The 19,189-nt window shown below is 48.3% G+C and overlaps 1 protein-coding gene across 1 annotated transcript in view; it reads right to left on the bottom strand.

Annotated features, from left to right (window-relative positions):
* LOC119954542 (insulin-like growth factor 2 mRNA-binding protein 3) overlaps positions 1 to 19,189 on the bottom strand; it is a 207,421-nt gene that overhangs the window by 43,661 nt on the left and 144,571 nt on the right. The window contains exon 3 of the mRNA XM_038779855.1: positions 11,259 to 11,307. Coding sequence (XP_038635783.1) covers positions 11,259 to 11,307 — 49 coding nt within the window. The remainder of the gene's footprint in view (positions 1 to 11,258; positions 11,308 to 19,189) is intronic.

Here is a 19,189-nt window from a genome sequence, read left to right as displayed (position 1 = left end):
CTGTAGCACAGCTGAGGAAGGGAAGGGGGACAGGCTATGAGTATGGGGAGAAAGCGAGTAGAATGCTGGCACACCTACTGCGAAAGAGGGAGGCGGCCAGGGAAATCAGGGGAGTAAAGAATTAGGAGGGTAACACCTTGGATCCCGGGGTGGGGGGGGGGGGGGGGGGGGGCTGTGGGGGTGTGAACAGAGTCTTTAAGGAATTCTATAGTAAGCTATACGAGTCGGAGCCCCCCCGACGGGAGCGGAAGGGATGAGGCAATTTTTGGACCAGTTTCCAAAGGTGGAAGAGGACCTGGTGGAGGGGCTGGGGGCCCCGATTGAATTGGAGGAGATTGTCAAGGGTATAGAGGGCATGCAATCGGGTAAAGCCCCGGGGCCGGACGGTTACCAGGTAGAAATCTACAAGAAATTTTCGGAAATACTGAGCCCACTCCTGATCAGGACCTTCAATGAGGCTGGAGAGAGAGGAACCCTCGCCCCAACAATGTCACAGGCCTTGATCTCACTCATTCTTAAACAAGGGAAGGACCCGGAACATTGCGGGTCATACAGGCCGATTTTGCTTTAAACATGGAAGCCAAATTGCTTGCTAAGATTCTGAATTGAGGATTGCGTCCCAGGGGTGATAGAGGAAGACCAGACTGGGTTTGTTAAAGGCAGACAACTCAATACCAATGTCCGGAGAATTTGAATGTTATTATGATGCCCTCAGAGGGAGGGGAGGCGGAGGTGGTAACAGCGATGGACGCAGAGAAAGCCTTTGACCGGGTGGAGTGGGAGTATCTGTGGGAAATGCTGGGGAGGTTTGGGTTTGGTGAGGGCTTTATTGGCTGGGTGAAATTGCTGTACCAGGCGCCTGTAGCAAGTGCATGTACAAACCGGCTGAGGTTGGGGTACTTCGAGCTTCACCGGGGAACGAGGCAGGGGTGTCCCCTCTCCCCGTTACTATTTGCCCTAGCTATAGAACCACTAGCTATGGCGCTGAGAGCCTTGAGGAACTGGCGGGGACTGGTTCAGGGGGGGTGGAACATCGGGTCTCGCTATACGCGGATGATTTGCTCCTGTACATTTCGGACCCTGTGGAGGGGATGGGGGAGGTTCTGCGGATAAATCCCTGAGGGATTTTGGTAGTTTATCAGGGTACAAACTGAACATGGGAAAGAGCGAGTTGTTTGTGATCCAGGCCAAGGGGCAGGAGGAGAGACTGAAAGAGCTGCCACTCAGGATGGTAGAGAAAAGTTTTGGTTACCTGGGTATACAGGTGGCCAGGAAATGGGATGCCCTGCACAGGCTCAACCTGACCCGGTTGGTGGAGCAAATGGAAGGGGACTTTAAAAGGTGGGACATGCTCCCGCTGTCACTGGCAGGGAGGGTCCAGACCGTGAAAATGACTGTCCTCCCCAGATTTTTGTTTGTCTTTCAGTGGCTCCCCATCTTCATCCCGAAGACCTATTTTAAGCGGGTGAGGAGGATAATTACGGGCTTTGTGTGGACAAATAAGACCCCGCAAGTCAGGAAATCGCTGTTGGAGCGCAGTGGGGGGGGGGGGGGGGGGGGGTTGGCGCTGCTGAACTTTCGCAACTACTACTGGGTGGCCAATATAGCTATGATTAGGAAGTGGACGATGGGGGCGGGGGGCATGGGAGCAGCTGGAGGCGGCGTCATGTAAAGGTACTAGTCTGGGAGCTTTGATAACGTCTCCTTTGCCGTTCTCGCTGACCCGTTACTCCACAAGTCCGGTGGTGGTGGTGACATTGCGGATCTGGGGACAGTGGAGGAGGTACAAGAAGGTGGAGGGAGCGTCATTCTGGACCCCGATATACAACAACCACAGGTTTAGGATAGGATGGATGGTGGGTTACAGAGCTGGCAGAGGGCAGGCATCAGAAGGATGGGAGATCTGTTCATAGACGGAAGCTTTCCCAGTTTGAAGGCGTTCGAGGACAAATTTAATCTGCCGCCAGGAAACTTCTTTAAATATCTGCAAGTACGAGCCTTCCTGAAAAACAGGTAGTGGCCATTCCGACACTGCCGCCACTGAGGATACAGGACAGGGTGGTCTCCGGCACCTGGGTGGGGTAGGGGAGGGTGTTGGATATCTACCAGGAACTACAGGAGGCGGAGGAAACCCCGTTGGAGGAGCTCAAGGGCAAGTGGGAGGAGGAGCCAGCTGAGGAGTTGGAAGTGGGACTGTGGGCAGAGGTCCTGGGCAGGGTTAATTCCTCCTCAGCATGAGTCAGGCTCAGTCTAATTCAATTTAAGGTGGTCCAGAGGCACACATGACGGCAGCGAGAATTTGCAAGTTTTTGGGGGTAGAGACAGTTGTATGAGGTGCAAGGGCAGCCCTGCAAACCATGTCCACATGTTTTAGGCATGCCTGGAGCTTAGAGAATTCTGGCAAGGGTTCGTGAGGGCAATGTCCAAGGTGCTTAACACACGGGTGGTGCCGAGCCCAGAGATAGCAATCTTTGGAGTGTCAGAAGACCCGGGAGTTCAGGGGGCGAAAGAGGCCGATGTTTTGGCCTTTGCCTCCCTAGTAGCCCGGAGACGGATTTTATTAATGTGAAGGGACTCGAAGCCCCCGAGTGTAGAGACCTGGGTTACCGACATGGCTGGGTTTCACAGCCTCAAGAAAATAAAGTTTGCCTTAAGAGGGTCTATGCTAGGGTTCTCTCGGAGGTGGCAGCCGTTCGTCAACTTTCTTGGGGAAAAATAAAATATCAGCAGCAGCAGCAGCAATCCGTTGGGGGGGGGGGGGGGGGGGGGGGTGAGTCCTTCATTGGGATGGTGTGGGAAGACCGGGTCGCGTGGGATAATGTCTATTTAATTTATATTCTCTTTTTGCACTATGTTAATATTCACTCTATTCACTCTAATTGTTAGGGTTAGAGTTAGGGTTAGGGTGAATATTTGTTATTATTGTCACTACTGTTTTATTATGAAAAATTCTGCAAAACCTTAATAAAAATACTTGTTAGAAAATGTTTGAACGAAGGCTGTGATGAGGTCAGGAGCCGAGTGGCTCTTGCGGAGCCCAAATTGAGTATTAGTGAGCAGATTGTTGCTCAGCATGTACTGCCTGATACCACTATTGAAGACACCTTCCGTCACTTTGCTGATGGATGAGAGTAGACTGATGGGACTGGATAGGACTGGGTTGGATTAGTCCTGCTTTTTGTGGACAAGATGTACCTGGGCAATTTTCCATATTGCCAGGTAAATGCCAGTGTTGTAGATTTACGGAAACAACTTGGCTTGGGCGATGGCTAGTTCTGGTGGACAAATCATTGGTACTATTGCCAGAATGTTGTAATATGTATTGCCAGAATGTTGTAATAAATGCTACCATGGTCTCCCGTCTTGAAGCTTGCTCCAGCTCGTCAACCCCCCAAGGTTATAGTAAATGACATCTCCAGGTGTTAATGGCGCTGTACGTTCGATTGCCAAGATGCTAAGATCTTGAATGCCCTCCAGAAACCTCTGCTCCCCTCCCCTTCTCTGTCCACCATTACGTTCCTCCTTAAAGACAACCTCTTTAGGCCACCTGTGCTCATGTCTCCCCATGTGACTCAGTGTCAAATTTTGTTTGATAACGCTCCTGTGAAGCACCCTGGGAAATTTAATTACATAAAAGGTGCGATATAAATACAAATTGCTGTCGAGAGATCGATGTTTTAGAAGAATAGAGAAGAGGAAGGGGAGCAACATTAAACTGATCACAGAGAGGCCCAATTCCAGGGACTAAAACTGCCAGTATAATGTGCACCTGAACTAAGGCCTTAGGTCGGCCTAAAATTAGGTCCCAGACCTTATTTAAACAATACCTTTGCCTCTGGCATATCCCCAGGCAGCTCTCCCACCTGCACAAACCGATTTTCTGTTACTTCAAAAGCAAAGTACGCCAAAAGTCCTCAAACGAGTTTTTAGTTCACTGCTGGGCTGAATCCAAGTGGGTACACCCTCATTTAAATATTTACAGTGGCCACCAGGGGTGTCTGAAATATCATTCTCGTTCCCCCAAATATTGGGCCTTGTTGCATCCATTTAATTCCCATTAAAAAGGAAAGACAAAATCCAAACCCTGCCCCAATGATCTTCTCAATAGAGAACAGCCAGGTGATATAAAAGAATCTCACTGAAAGACTGACGTTGTTGATTGCGTGCGGCTGGGATAAAGGAACTGTGTTTAGCAAAACCAAGTGACATTCTCTCAGCTCTCAAATGAAAATTGATCCAGTAATAAAAGGAAGTCTTAGCCAATCAAAACAGATCCTTCAGCATTGCCAATAGCACTGGTTTCAGTTGCTCCTTCATCACACTAATTACAATTACATTAATTCCTTTCCATGAATAATTTCACTATTATAATTCAGTCCATAAACACATTCACCTTTCAGTGCAAGAGTCTTTCATTCTCTCCTTGCTTGGGAACATAAAATGACACGGCTGACCCTGGTGGCTCACAGCACCTTTAATGTGGAAGCAGCTCTGTCACCTATCAGAGTTAACTCAGCCTGAGTAGTGGTAAGCACTGCCTGGACTGAATCCATGAGCAATTCTAACCTATGCTGTACCTGCCTTGGGAATGTTTCAAGCGGACAGTGTAGAGGGAACTTTACAATGCATCTAACTCCGTACTGTACCTGCCCTGGGAATGTTTCAAGCGGACAGTGTAGAGGGAGCTTTACTCTGTATCTAACCCTGTGCTGTACCTGTCCTGGGAGTGTTTGATGGGGACAGTGTAGAGGGAGCTTTACTCTGTATCTAACCCTGTGCTGTACCTGTCCTGGGAGTGTTTGATGGGGACAGTGTAGAGGGAACTTTACTCTGTATCTAACCCCGTGCTATACCTGTCCTGGGAGTGTTTGATGGGGACACTGTAGAGGGAACTTTACTCTGTATCTAACCCCGTGCTGTACCTGTCCTGGGAGTGTTTGATGGGGACAGTGTAGAGGGAACTTTACTCTGTATCTAACCCCGTGCTGTACCTGTCCTGGGAGTGTTTGATGGGGACAGTGTAGAGGGAGCTTTACTCTGTATCTAACCCCGTGCTGTACCTGTCCTGGGAGTGTTTGATGGGGACAGTGTAGAGGGAACTTTACTCTGTATCTAACCCCGTGCTGTACCTGTCCTGGGAGTGTTTGATGGGGACAGTGTAGAGGGAGCTTTACTCTGTATCTAACCCCGTGCTGTACCTGTCCTGGGAGTGTTTGATGGGGACAGTGTAGAGGGAGCTTTACTCTGTATCTAACCCCGTGCTGTACCTGTCCTGGGAGTGTTTGATGGGGACAGTGTAGAGGGAGCTTCACTCAGTATCTAATCCCGTGCTGTACCTGTCCTCAATGGGTTTGATGAGGACAGTGTAGAACATAGAATATACAGTGCAGAAGGAGGCCATTCGGCCCATCGAGTCTGCACCGACCCACTTAAACCCTCACTTCCACCCTATCCCCCTAACCCAATAACCCCTCCCAACCTTTTTTGGACACTAAGGGCAAATTATCATGGCCAATCCACCTAACCTGCACATCTTTGCACTGTGGGAGGAAACCGGAGCACCCAGAGGAAACCCACACACACACGGGGAGAACATGCAGACTCCACACAGACAGTGACCCAGCAGGGAATCGAACCTGGGACCCTGGCGCTGTGAAGCCACAGTGCTAACCACCATGCTACCGTGCTGCCCAAAACTGTAGAGGGCGGTCTACTCAGTATCTAACTCTGTGCTGTACCTATCCTGGGAGTGTTTGATGGGGACAGTGTAGAGGGAGCTTTACTCTGTATCTAACCCCATGCTGTACCTGTCCTGGGAGTGTTTGATGGGGACAGTGTAGAGAGAGCTTTACTCTGTATCTAACCCCGTGCTGTATCTGTCCTGGGAGTGTTTGATGGGGACAGTACAGAGGAAGCTGTACTCTGTATCTAACCCCGTGCTGTACCTGTCCTGGGAGTGTTTGATGGGGACAGTGTAGAGGGAGCTTTACTCTGTATCTAACCCCGTGCTGTACCTGTCCTGGGAGTGTTTGATGGGGACAGTACAGAGGAAGCTGTACTCTATATCTAACCCTGTGCTGTACCTGCCCTGGGGATGTTTCAAGCGGACAATGTAGAGGAAGCTTTCCTCTATATCTAACCCCGTGCTGTACCTGTCCTGGGAGTGTTTGATGGGGACAGTGTAGAGGGAGCTTTACTCTGTATCTAACCCCGTGCTGTACCTGTCCCAGGAGTGTTTGATGGGGACAGTGTAGAGGGAGCTTTACTCTGTATCTAACCCCGTGCTGTACCTGTCCTGGGAGTGTTTGATGGGCAGTGTAGAGGGAGCTTTACTCTGTATCTAACCCCGTGCTGTACCTGTCCTGGGAGTGTTTGATGGGCAGTGTAGAGGGAGCTTTACTCTGTATCTAACCCCGTGCTGTACCTGTCCTGGGAGTGTTTGATGGGCAGTTTAGAGGGAGTATTACTCAGTATCTAACCCCGTGCTGTACCTGTCCTGGGAGTGTTTGATGGGCAGTGTAGAGGGAGCTTTACTCTGTATCTAACCCCGTGCTGTACCTGTCCTGGGAGTGTTTGATGGGCAGTTTAGAGGGAGTATTACTCAGTATCTAACCCCGTGCTGTACCTGTCCTGGGAGTGTTTGATGGGCAGTGTAGAGGGAGCTTTACTCTGTATCTAACCCCGTGCTGTACCTGTCCTAGGAGTGTTTGATGGGCAGTGTAGAGGGAGCTTTACTCTGTATCTAACCCCGTGCTGTACCTGTCCTAGGAGTGTTTGATGGGCAGTGTAGAGGGAGCTTTACTCTGTATCTAACCCCGTGCTGTACCTGTCCTAGGAGTGTTTGATGGGCAGTGTAGAGGGAGCTTTACTCTGTATCTAACCCCGTGCTGTACCTGTCCTGGGAGTGTTTGATGGGCAGTGTAGAGGGAGCATTACTCTGTATCTAACCCCGTGCTGTACCTGTCCTAGGAGTGTTTGATGGGCAGTGTAGAGGGAGCTTTACTCTGTATCTAACCCCGTGCTGTACCTGCCCTGGGAGTGTTTGATGGGGACAGTGTAGAGGGAGCTTTACTCTGTATCTAACCCCATGCTGTACCTGTCCTGGGAGTGTTTGATGGGGACAGTGTAGAGAGAGCTTTACTCTGTATCTAACCCCGTGCTGTATCTGTCCTGGGAGTGTTTGATGGGGACAGTACAGAGGAAGCTGTACTCTATATCTAACCCTGTGCTGTACCTGCCCTGGGGATGTTTCAAGCGGACAATGTAGAGGAAGCTTTCCTCTATATCTAACCCCGTGCTGTACCTGTCCTGGGAGTGTTTGATGTGGACAGTGTAGAGGGAGCTTTACGCTGTATCTAACCCCGTGCTGTACCTGTCCTGGGAGTGTTTGATGGGCAGTGTAGAGGGAGTATTACTCTGTATCTAACCCCGTGCTGTACCTGTCCTGGGAGTGTTTGATGGGCAGTGTAGAGGGAGCTTTACTCTGTATCTAACCCCGTGCTGTACCTGTCCTGGGAGTGTTTGATGGGCAGTGTAGAGGGAGTATTACTCTGTATCTAACCCCGTGCTGTACCTGTCCTGGGAGTGTTTGATGGGGACAGTGTAGAGGGAGCTTTACTCTGTATCTAACCCCGTGCTGTACCTGTCCTGGGAGTGTTTGATGGGCAGTGTAGAGGGAGTATTACTCTGTATCTAACCCCGTGCTGTACCTGTCCTGGGAGTGTTTGATGGGGACAGTGTAGAGGGAGCTTTACTCTGTATCTAACCCCGTGCTGTACCTGTCCTGGGAGTGTTTGATGGGCAGTGTAGAGGGAGCTTTACTCTGTATCTAACCCCGTGCTGTACCTGTCCTGGGAGTGTTTGATGGGCAGTGTAGAGGGAGCTTTACTCTGTATCTAACCCCGTGCTGTACCTGTCCTGGGAGTGTTTGATGGGCAGTGTAGAGGGAGCTTTACTCTGTATCTAACCCCGTGCTGTACCTGTCCTAGGAGTGTTTGATGGGCAGTGTAGAGGGAGCTTTACTCTGTATCTAACCCCGTGCTGTACCTGCCCTGGGAGTGTTTGATGGGCAGTGTAGAGGGAGCTTTACTCTGTATCTAACCCCGTGCTGTACCTGCCCTGGGAGTGTTTGATGGGCAGTGTAGAGGGAGCTTTACTCTGTATCTAACCCAGTGCTGTACCTGTGCTGGGAGTGTTTGATGGGGACAGTGTAGAGGAAGCTTTACTCTGTATCTAACCCCGCGCTGTACCTGCCCTGGGAGTGTTTGATGGGCAGTGTAGAGGGAGCTTTACTCTGTATCTAACCCAGTGCTGTACCTGTCCTGGGAGTGTTTGATGGGCAGTGTAGAGGGAGTATTACTCTGTATCTAACCCCGTGCTGTACCTGTCCTGGGAGTGTTTGATGGGGACAATGTAGAGGGAGCTTTACTCTGTATCTAACCCCGTGTTGTACCTGTCCTAGGAGTGTTTGATGGAGACAGTGTAGAGGGAGCATTACTCTGTATCTAACCCCGTGCTGTACCTGTCCTGGGAGTGTTTGATGGAGACAGTGTAGAGGGAGCTTTACTCTGTATCTAACCCCGTGCTGTACCTGTCCTGGGAGTGTTTGATGGGGACAGTGTAGAGGGAGCTTTACTCTGTATCTAACCCCGTGCTGTACCTGTCCTGGGAGTGTTTGATGGAGACAGTGTAGAGGGAGCTTTACTCTGTATCTAACCCCGTGCTGTACCTGTCCTAGGAGTGTTTGATGGGCAGTGTAGAGGGAGTATTACTCAGTATCTAACCCCGTGCTGTACCTGTCCTGGGAGTGTTTGATGGGCAGTGTAGAGGGAGTATTACTCTGTATCTAACCCCGTGCTGTACCTGTCCTGGGAGTGTTTGATGGGCAGTGTAGAGGGAGCTTCACTCAGTATCTAGCCTGTGCTGGACCTGCTCTGGAATGTTTGATGGGGAGTGTAGAGGGAGCTTTACTCTGTATCTAACCCCGTGCTGTACCTGTCCTAGGAGTGTTTGATGGGCAGTGTAGAGGGAGCTTTACTCTGTATCTAACCCCGTGCTGTACCTGTCCTAGGAGTGTTTGATGGGCAGTGTAGAGGGAGCTTTACTCTGTATCTAACCCCGTGCTGTACCTGTCCTAGGAGTGTTTGATGGGCAGTGTAGAGGGAGCTTTACTCTGTATCTAACCCCGTGCTGTACCTGTCCTGGGAGTGTTTGATGGGCAGTGTAGAGGGAGCATTACTCTGTATCTAACCCCGTGCTGTACCTGTCCTAGGAGTGTTTGATGGGCAGTGTAGAGGGAGCTTTACTCTGTATCTAACCCCGTGCTGTACCTGCCCTGGGAGTGTTTGATGGGGACAGTGTAGAGGGAGCTTTACTCTGTATCTAACCCCATGCTGTACCTGTCCTGGGAGTGTTTGATGGGGACAGTGTAGAGAGAGCTTTACTCTGTATCTAACCCCGTGCTGTATCTGTCCTGGGAGTGTTTGATGGGGACAGTACAGAGGAAGCTGTACTCTATATCTAACCCTGTGCTGTACCTGCCCTGGGGATGTTTCAAGCGGACAATGTAGAGGAAGCTTTCCTCTATATCTAACCCCGTGCTGTACCTGTCCTGGGAGTGTTTGATGTGGACAGTGTAGAGGGAGCTTTACGCTGTATCTAACCCCGTGCTGTACCTGTCCTGGGAGTGTTTGATGGGCAGTGTAGAGGGAGTATTACTCTGTATCTAACCCCGTGCTGTACCTGTCCTGGGAGTGTTTGATGGGCAGTGTAGAGGGAGCTTTACTCTGTATCTAACCCCGTGCTGTACCTGTCCTGGGAGTGTTTGATGGGCAGTGTAGAGGGAGTATTACTCTGTATCTAACCCCGTGCTGTACCTGTCCTGGGAGTGTTTGATGGGGACAGTGTAGAGGGAGCTTTACTCTGTATCTAACCCCGTGCTGTACCTGTCCTGGGAGTGTTTGATGGGCAGTGTAGAGGGAGCTTTACTCTGTATCTAACCCCGTGCTGTACCTGTCCTGGGAGTGTTTGATGGGCAGTGTAGAGGGAGCTTTACTCTGTATCTAACCCCGTGCTGTACCTGTCCTGGGAGTGTTTGATGGGCAGTGTAGAGGGAGCTTTACTCTGTATCTAACCCCGTGCTGTACCTGTCCTAGGAGTGTTTGATGGGCAGTGTAGAGGGAGCTTTACTCTGTATCTAACCCCGTGCTGTACCTGCCCTGGGAGTGTTTGATGGGCAGTGTAGAGGGAGCTTTACTCTGTATCTAACCCCGTGCTGTACCTGCCCTGGGAGTGTTTGATGGGCAGTGTAGAGGGAGCTTTACTCTGTATCTAACCCAGTGCTGTACCTGTGCTGGGAGTGTTTGATGGGGACAGTGTAGAGGAAGCTTTACTCTGTATCTAACCCCGCGCTGTACCTGCCCTGGGAGTGTTTGATGGGCAGTGTAGAGGGAGCTTTACTCTGTATCTAACCCAGTGCTGTACCTGTCCTGGGAGTGTTTGATGGGCAGTGTAGAGGGAGTATTACTCTGTATCTAACCCCGTGCTGTACCTGTCCTGGGAGTGTTTGATGGGGACAATGTAGAGGGAGCTTTACTCTGTATCTAACCCCGTGTTGTACCTGTCCTAGGAGTGTTTGATGGAGACAGTGTAGAGGGAGCATTACTCTGTATCTAACCCCGTGCTGTACCTGTCCTGGGAGTGTTTGATGGAGACAGTGTAGAGGGAGCTTTACTCTGTATCTAACCCCGTGCTGTACCTGTCCTGGGAGTGTTTGATGGGGACAGTGTAGAGGGAGCTTTACTCTGTATCTAACCCCGTGCTGTACCTGTCCTGGGAGTGTTTGATGGAGACAGTGTAGAGGGAGCTTTACTCTGTATCTAACCCCGTGCTGTACCTGTCCTAGGAGTGTTTGATGGGCAGTGTAGAGGGAGTATTACTCAGTATCTAACCCCGTGCTGTACCTGTCCTGGGAGTGTTTGATGGGCAGTGTAGAGGGAGTATTACTCTGTATCTAACCCCGTGCTGTACCTGTCCTGGGAGTGTTTGATGGGCAGTGTAGAGGGAGCTTCACTCAGTATCTAGCCTGTGCTGGACCTGCTCTGGAATGTTTGATGGGGACAGTTCAGAGGGGCAGTCCTGGGAGTGTTTGATGGAGTTAGATTTGAAGGAATGGAAATGTAGAAAAGCAAAGGGAAGGAGAGGTTTAAAGAAAAAATTGCAAATGAAATGAAAATAGGAATGAATATTTTGTTTCATACCTCCCATTGCATATGTGGTGGAATGTTCCGGATCTGGATCTTGCGACTTCTGTTAAAGAAACAAAATGGATTGGTTAATAAACAAGGTTAGCTGCTTGTTTTAAAACATCATTGGCACAATCAGGTATTTTCTGATAAGCTTCTTTTATTTTTGCCATTTTGTGAAATTCTCATCCTGGGTCCACCTTAACAGAGACAAACCTGCCTCGATAATGGGGAAGTGACTTGTACAATGATAAAATATCTAGCGAACGTTTTGATTGAGCCAAATTGGCTTGTGTGACGAGTAGCACAGTGATTAGCACGGTTGCTTCACCGCGCCAGGGATCCTGGTTCGATTCCCAGCTTGAAGGTTTCTCTGTTTCACTCTCCACAGATGCTGTCACACCTTCTGGGCATTTCCAGCATTTCCTGTTTTTATTCCAATTTTCCAGAATCATCAGGATTTTGCCTTTGTAGAATTCAATGGCAGTTGTTCATCTAACATATCTATAGAGCACCTAGCACAGTGGTGGGCACTGTAGCTTCACAGCACCAGGGTCCCAGGTTCGATTCCCGGCTTGGGTCACTGTGCGGAGTCTGCACATTCTCTCCCTGTCTGTGTGGATTTCCTCTGGGTGCTCTGGTTTCCTCCCATAAGTCCCAAAAGATGTGATTGTTAGGTGAATTGGACATTCTTAATTCTCCCTCAGTGTACCCGAACAGGTTGTCAGAGTGTGGCAACTAGGGGATTTTCACAGTAACTTCATTGCAGTGTTAATGTAAGCCTACTTATGAGACTAATAAAGATTATTATTACTTCAGCTGTTCACTGGTCCTCAATCATCGATATTGCATGGCAAACAATGCAGGATACTAGTATGTTCATTGTTAATTGAATACTGAAGCATTTGGGTATGTCAGGAAAACAAAAGTAGTTTTGAGAGATTTGTATTTGTATTAGTAAACATTAGGAATATAGTTTTGTTTTAACTGGGTTTAATTTAATGTTTCTGTGTCTGGAATGGTAAAACCTATAGTTAGGTTCATGCTGGACGAAGGTGTTTCTACGTGTGGGGGTGGTTAAATTCCAGCTGTGATTCTATTGTGCTTAGAGAGGGCAGCAGGGTGGTGCAGTGGTTGGCACTGCTGCCTCACGGCGCCGAAGTCCCAGGTTCAATCCCGGCTCTGGGTCACTGTCCGTGTAGAGTTTGCACATTCTCCCCGTGTTTGCGTGGGTTTCACCCCTACAACTCAAAGATGTGTAGGCTAGGTGGATTGGCCACGCCAAAAGAGGGGCTCATTGGTCTAGGGGTATGATTCTCGCTAGGGCAGCACGGTGGCACAAGTGGATAGCACTGTGGCTTCACAGCGCCAGGGTCCCAGGTTCGATTCTCTGCTGGGTCACTGTCTGTGCGGAGTCTGCACGTTCTCCCCGTGTCTGCGTGGGTTTCCTCCGGGTGCTCCGGTTTCCTCCCACAGTCCAAAGTCGTGCAGGTTAGGTGGATTGGCCATGATAAATTGCCCATAGTGACCAAAAAGGTTAGGAGGGGTTATTGGGTTACAGGGATAGGGTGGAAGTGAGGGCTTAAGTGGGTCGGTGCAGACTCGATGGGCCGAATGGCCTCCTTCTGCACTGTATGTTCTTAAAAAAAAATTAATTGGAAAAAAAATAATTGGACACTCTAAATTTATTTTTTAAAAAGAGAGGGATATAGCACGAAGAGTAAATAAACCACCAGTGCTTGCTTAGCAACTGGGACCTTGTACGTTAGAGAAGTTTTTAAGTTTTAGCTTAGCTAATTTGATTTCAGTTGGAGATCAGGTGAAACGGCACTTGGGGAGTCTCTAGGAAATCGGAGGTCCCTGGGTGGACGGCCACTGGCACTACTGGTGCCGCCCAGGCACCTTGGCACTACCAGGGTGCCAGGCTGGCAGTGCCAAGGTGCCATGCTGGCATTTGCCCATGCCAGGGATCGGGGATGCCCTGCAGGCATGTGGAGTGGAGCCCGAGGATCCTCAAACCTTAGTTGGGGGATTGCGTTGGGGGGGGGGTCCAGAGATCAGAGCGCCATTTCGACGCTAAAGTGCGGCCTTGGTGGCGGTTCCCCACCAGGGCCCGGAAATGAAACAGAGTCCCATTAGATAGCAAGGGCGTTCCTGCCGTTTGGGACCCCAATAATACTGCCCAGAACGGACTCTTTTAAAATCACACCCAAGGAAGCTGACAGCATAAAAACCATCTGAGGGGATGTTGAGGTGAAATTCACAGACATTTGCTTGCGCTCAGAGAGGAATGTGTCTTACAACAGTCATCCTGTGTACTTAAAAGGTACTTTGTGTGTTCATGAGACCATTGTACTTTAAGATGTACTTTGTAATCTGTGTTGATCTTAAAATCTATGCGTAATTGTTAAACTTTTTAAAAATAAATTTAGAGTACCCAATTATTTTTTTCCAATTAAGGGGCAATTTAGAGTGTTCAATCCACCTATCCTGCACATCTTTGGGTTGTGGGGGCGAAACCCACGCAGACACGGGGAGAATGTGCAAACTCCGCACGGACAGTGACCCAGGACTGGGATTCGAACCCGGGTCCTCAGCGCCGTAGGCAGCAATGCTAACCACTGCGCCACCGTGCTGCCGTAATTGTTAAACTTAGGGGGGAGTAAAGAAATATTGTACCGGTGGCAGCTTGCGGCGCAGTGGTTAGCACTGCGACTGGGGCACTGAGGACCCAGGTTCAAATCTCGGCTCTGGGTCACTGTCCGTGTGGAGTTTTCACATTCTCCCCGTGTCTGAGTGGGTTTCACCCCCACAACCCAAATATATGCAGGGTAGGTGGATTGGCCGCACTGAATTTCCCTTAATTGGAAAAAAACTAATTGGGTACTCTAAATATAGAAAAAAAAAGAAATATTGTATCAGAATCCAACTTTTCATGTTTATGTTAAAACTAATTTGTTGTCCGATGACACTGTCCATGTTTTATAAACAAAAGGTACAAGTTACGGAGCTGAAATCTCCGTTGGCAGGATTATCTGGTCCATGGCAGTGCGCCCGTAGGGTTATCAATGGCGTGGGGGTGGCCGCAATGGGTAACCTATTGGCCGACTGCGGAAACGAACCACACCAGAAAACACGGCAGGCGGACTGGAGAATCACAGTCACGGTCTTTTGAGCCAAGGTTCCATTCTGAGATCTTCCCATCCAGTTATATCAAAAGGGATCATAACAAATTTATCACAGATTGGGGGGAAACTCCCGTCCCTATCAATTCTCAATATTTCAACTCGCTGATCTAGGAGCTGCTCCTTTGCCCGTCCATTCACCAAAGAACTCCCAGCAATCCATTTGCTCAAACCTTTACTCTTGACCCCAGCAAAAATCTTTATCATCTCACATTTTGGTTGATTCGCACTCCCCAGTAAAGATCCCATCTTCACCTCTTCAGGTTCAAGAGCCACTACTTTGAGCACACCTGGTATAGAACAATGTTCCACCCAGACTCTATTATTCCGATGTTCTCCTGGACAGCCTTCAATCCTCTACACTCCATGAATTTCAGCTCATTTAACGCACTGTTTTCGGTATGCTTTCCCGGATCAAGTCTCTCTCATTGATCACCCCATCCTGACTGGGCTACTTTGGTCCTCAGTGCCCCCAACCCCAGTTATCATTCCCAATGATAAATTCCTGCAACGCCCTCCCTACGTCTGTAACCTCCTCCAGCCCTGAAACCTCACCTACCTCCAGAATTCTCTAACTCTGACCAATTGTGTAACCCCCTTCCCTTCATCAATAGCGGAGGTTCCCACACCTCAATGAAGTGCCTTGTATAGCAGAATCCAATGTCAAACCTGAACTAAGCATTGATGTTGAGTAACTGTGTACCAGATACTACATCAAGTCAACAGCACAGGACATTAGGTGCAGCTGCTTTTTTCTGATCTTTTGGCTCTGTTGGGCCATATTCCATCCCTCTTTCACCAACTCTACAAGCATAGCCTTCCACTCCTTTCTTCCTTATGAACTTATCGAGCTTCCCCTTCAATGTGTCCACACTATACACCTTAACTACTCCATGTACTAATGCATTCCACATTCTAAGCACCCTCTGGGTGAAACAAATTCTCTTGGTACCCTTATTGGATTTATTTGTGCCTATCTTATATTTATGACCTCTAGTTTCCCCCCCCCCCGACCCGCCACAATGAAAACATGTTGACCGTGTTTACCTTATCAGACTCTCATGAAGTTAAAGATCTCTCTCTATCAGATTCAAACCTTGAGGAAAGAGGTTGTATGGGAAATGGTGTTTGTTAATTCCTCTAAGTCCAAGAGCCAACTTCAAACAATATTTTACAAAAGGGTTTGTGTAGTTTTGCTGATTTGAGGAAGAAAATCTCCAACATTTGAAATAAAGGTATGGAAATTAATGTGGTAAATTCATTTGGAAAAATATTAAATGGAAGCTCAAGTTTTGAAGTGGTAAGGGGGGACGGGGTGGGGCGAGTTAAACATCAAGAAAATTTGGTTAAAACAAAATTCAGAAAGGTGAAGTTTCCGATTGTCAGAAACATCCTGAGTTCAAAGCAGACGCGTTCAGAATGGGAGGAAGGCAGGCTGCTTGCTAGCGGCTGATCCCGTTCTTTCTTGTTCTATACTTCTCATGTTGGGAGAGTGTGTGGGCAGGACTGCCAAAAAAAGTATTCAAAGAACCCACACTTTAGCCACAAAAGAGCTGCATGTGGCTCATGCGACGCCAATATGCCTCCCTGACTACAACATATTGATAGCAATAGGCTAAATAAAACCAGTGGTCACACTAACAGTTTAGTTTAACTCTTCATCTCCTAACCTCACTTCCTATGCTACAACAATGATTGTTCTTCAACTTCACATGACTGTAAAGTGCGTTTGGATAACTTGAGATTCAAGTAGGTGCTAAATAAATGCAATTGATGGGCCAAAGGGCCTTTTCTGCATTGTACTTTTCTGTGATTCTGTGAAGACTTTTCTTAAACTTAACCTAGTAAGAATATACCAAGTAGGAATATATACTTTACATTAAGGAATAACTTGTATTTGAGTCATGCCCGTTACAACCTGCAGCCATGTAATACTTTCTGAAGTGTAGTCACTGCTGTGTTAAGCAGGTAATTTCTGACCAGCAAACCACCACAATTAACAATGTGATGCTGACCAGATAATGTTTAATTGTTGATTGATGGATAAGTATTAGTCAGGACATCCGGAAAAACTGCCTGTTTTCTCCAAGATAGAATCAAACGATCTTTTGTTTCCACCTGGAGAGGCCTTGGTTTACTGTTGCATCTGAAAGACGGCACCTCCAACAGTGCAGCTCTCCCCCCAGTAATGCGTTAGGTCATCAGCCTAGATTTTGAGCTTATCCCAAGAGTGGGACTTGAACGTACAATCTTCTGAATCAGGAGCAAGAGAGGGCTACTGTGGTGATATGCCTGTGCAGAGTTCTGTATACAGATGGCGATGCAACCTCCAACCAGCTGGTGGTGATAGAGATCTATCATGTGACTTGAGACACCCGCCAGTTGGTAGTAAGACGCACATGAGGATAGTCACACTTAAGAGTAGCTCCAGGAGAATTTACTGAATTCATTTAGTAGCCATCGTCTGTATTATAATTTGTTAGTTATTTTTCCACGTGTTTGTTAATAAATCATCTTGCTAGTTAAAGAACTAGATGTTCTGTGTACATCATTACCACGGTCATAACACAGTGCACAATAGCTACAGCTGAGCCAGGGATAATACCTTACCTCCTCCAGCACAGTCTTTCTATTCCAAATGATAGGAACTTACACAGATAGTCAAATCCAAGCCTCAGGTCTACAGACTTATGCAAGGTAATATCTGCTTACTGCAGCCTTGCGTGGATAGATGTTGTTCTAATCTTGAGCTCCTCTATTTACTATAGGCTTTCCGCCAAGTGTTTAACTAAGTGGAGGAGGCTGTGAGTCACATTGTTTTATTTATTGATCATTTTTTAAACTCTTACTCACAGTTCCACCCCAATCCTGTCATAGGAGACGTGAAGGCTGTATGAAAACTCAGTCAGCTCATCAGCACTGACTGAGCATCGAACCCAAGACCTCTGCGATCTGTATGACCTAATAATACCAGATCACTGAGTCACCAGTGCAGGCTCCAACTGCTACATTCGACCCTGCAGGGTATTAACACAAATCTATTTCAAAGAAGAGTACGGGAGCTCTCCCCAGGATCCTGGCCAACATTTATCCCTCAACCAATACCTAAAAACAGATGGTCTTGAATTGTTGTTTGTGGGATCTTTCTGTGCACAATTTGGCTGCTGTGTTTCCTACTTTACCACAGTGATTATACTTCAAAAAGTACTTCATTGCCATTAAGTGCTCAGCAAAAGTGCGAAGTCAAGCAAGGTGCTTCTAAATACAAGTCCTATGTTTATTCACACTTTACTTCATGTTCAGACCAAAACATGTTTTGAATCTGGATGACTCTTCGTCAAAGGTTTGACTAACAGTCACTCAGGCTTGACATGTTAGCTCCCGTCTCTCTTCACTGGTGCTGTCAGACCTGTTAAGATTTTCTAGCATTTTTGGTTTTTCTTTCAGATTCCAGCATCCACAGTAATTTGCTTTTATTCTGTTCAGACAGATAGCTTGCAATCCTGATGAAGAGTCAATGTATGATGTGTATTAGTGGTTAGCACTGCTACCTCACAGCGCCAGAGACCCAGGTTTGATTCCAACCTTGGGTGACTGTGCGGAGTCTGCACGTTCTCCCCGTGTCTGCGTGGGTTCCCTCCGGGTGCTCTGGTTTCCTCCCACAGTCCAAAGATGTGCAGGTTAGGTGGATTGGCCATGCTAAATTACCCCTAGGTAGGGTTACTGGGATAGGGCGGGGGATTGGGCCTAGGTGAGGTGCTCTTTCGGAGGGTCAGTCCAGAATCGATGGGTCACGTTGTCACCTTCTGCACTGTAGGGATTCTATGATTCTATTATTTTTTTTAATCCTGTTTTTCATTTCTTTTCTAAAAAAAATTTAGAGTACCCAATTCATTTTTTCCAGTTAAGGGGCAATTTAGCGTGGTCAATCCACCAACCCTGCACATCTTTGGGTTGTGAGAACAAAACCCACGCAGACATGGGGAGAATGTGCAAACTCCACACGGACAGTGACCCAGAGCCGAGATTGAACCTGGGACCTCAGCGCCGTGAGGAAGCAATGCTAACCACTGTGCCACTGTGCTGCCCTTTGATTCTATTCTAAGATGAATGGAACAATGCTGACATCTGGGTGTGTGCGGAAGCTGTCAATCACAGCCCAGTAATATCAATATCAAAGGGAAATTAATGAATGGCTTGCAGATCAAAGATCTGAGGGGGCTTAGACCCAGCTGTCTAGTTTTCTCTTTCCAGGAGTTAACAGGTGCTGCTTCCTGTGTCTGAGCCAGCGGGTGTATTGCCCAGGTGAGTGTTAAAGCAGTAATTATTTTCACCATCTCTGTCTGGATTGCTCTCTAACTTTCGGACAGGGATTTCTCATCTGGCAGCTACCTCACAGGAGTCATTTCTGGAAGCGGGGGGGGGGGGGGGGGGGGGGGGGGCATCTGAGGGGGAGTCTCCTTACTCAGGGGGTCTCTGCGGAGGTCTCTTTATTTAAGTGGTCTCGGGGGTCTCTTTATTTAGAGGTTCTCTGGTGGGGTTGGCAGGTCTTGCATTGTGTGGGGGTTGGTGACCCTCAGATGGACTGGAGGCAACTCCCTTAAAGAGTGGTCTCCTTGGCCCCCCGCAAGGTCTACCCCATCAGGGCCACGTTTGTCAGGATCAGTAGTTATTCTCACCCACGTGATTCCCGGCCCAGAGAATCACGTGGGCCCCAAGAATGTGGTGCCTGCTCCATTAATAGGATGCGAATGGAGATTA

Source organism: Scyliorhinus canicula, chromosome 19 (assembly GCF_902713615.1).
Source record: "Scyliorhinus canicula chromosome 19, sScyCan1.1, whole genome shotgun sequence".
Lineage (NCBI taxonomy): Eukaryota > Metazoa > Chordata > Chondrichthyes > Carcharhiniformes > Scyliorhinidae > Scyliorhinus > Scyliorhinus canicula.
The sequence above is the reverse complement of the archived record's forward strand: the minus strand, read 5'-3'. Positions and strand labels throughout refer to the sequence as shown.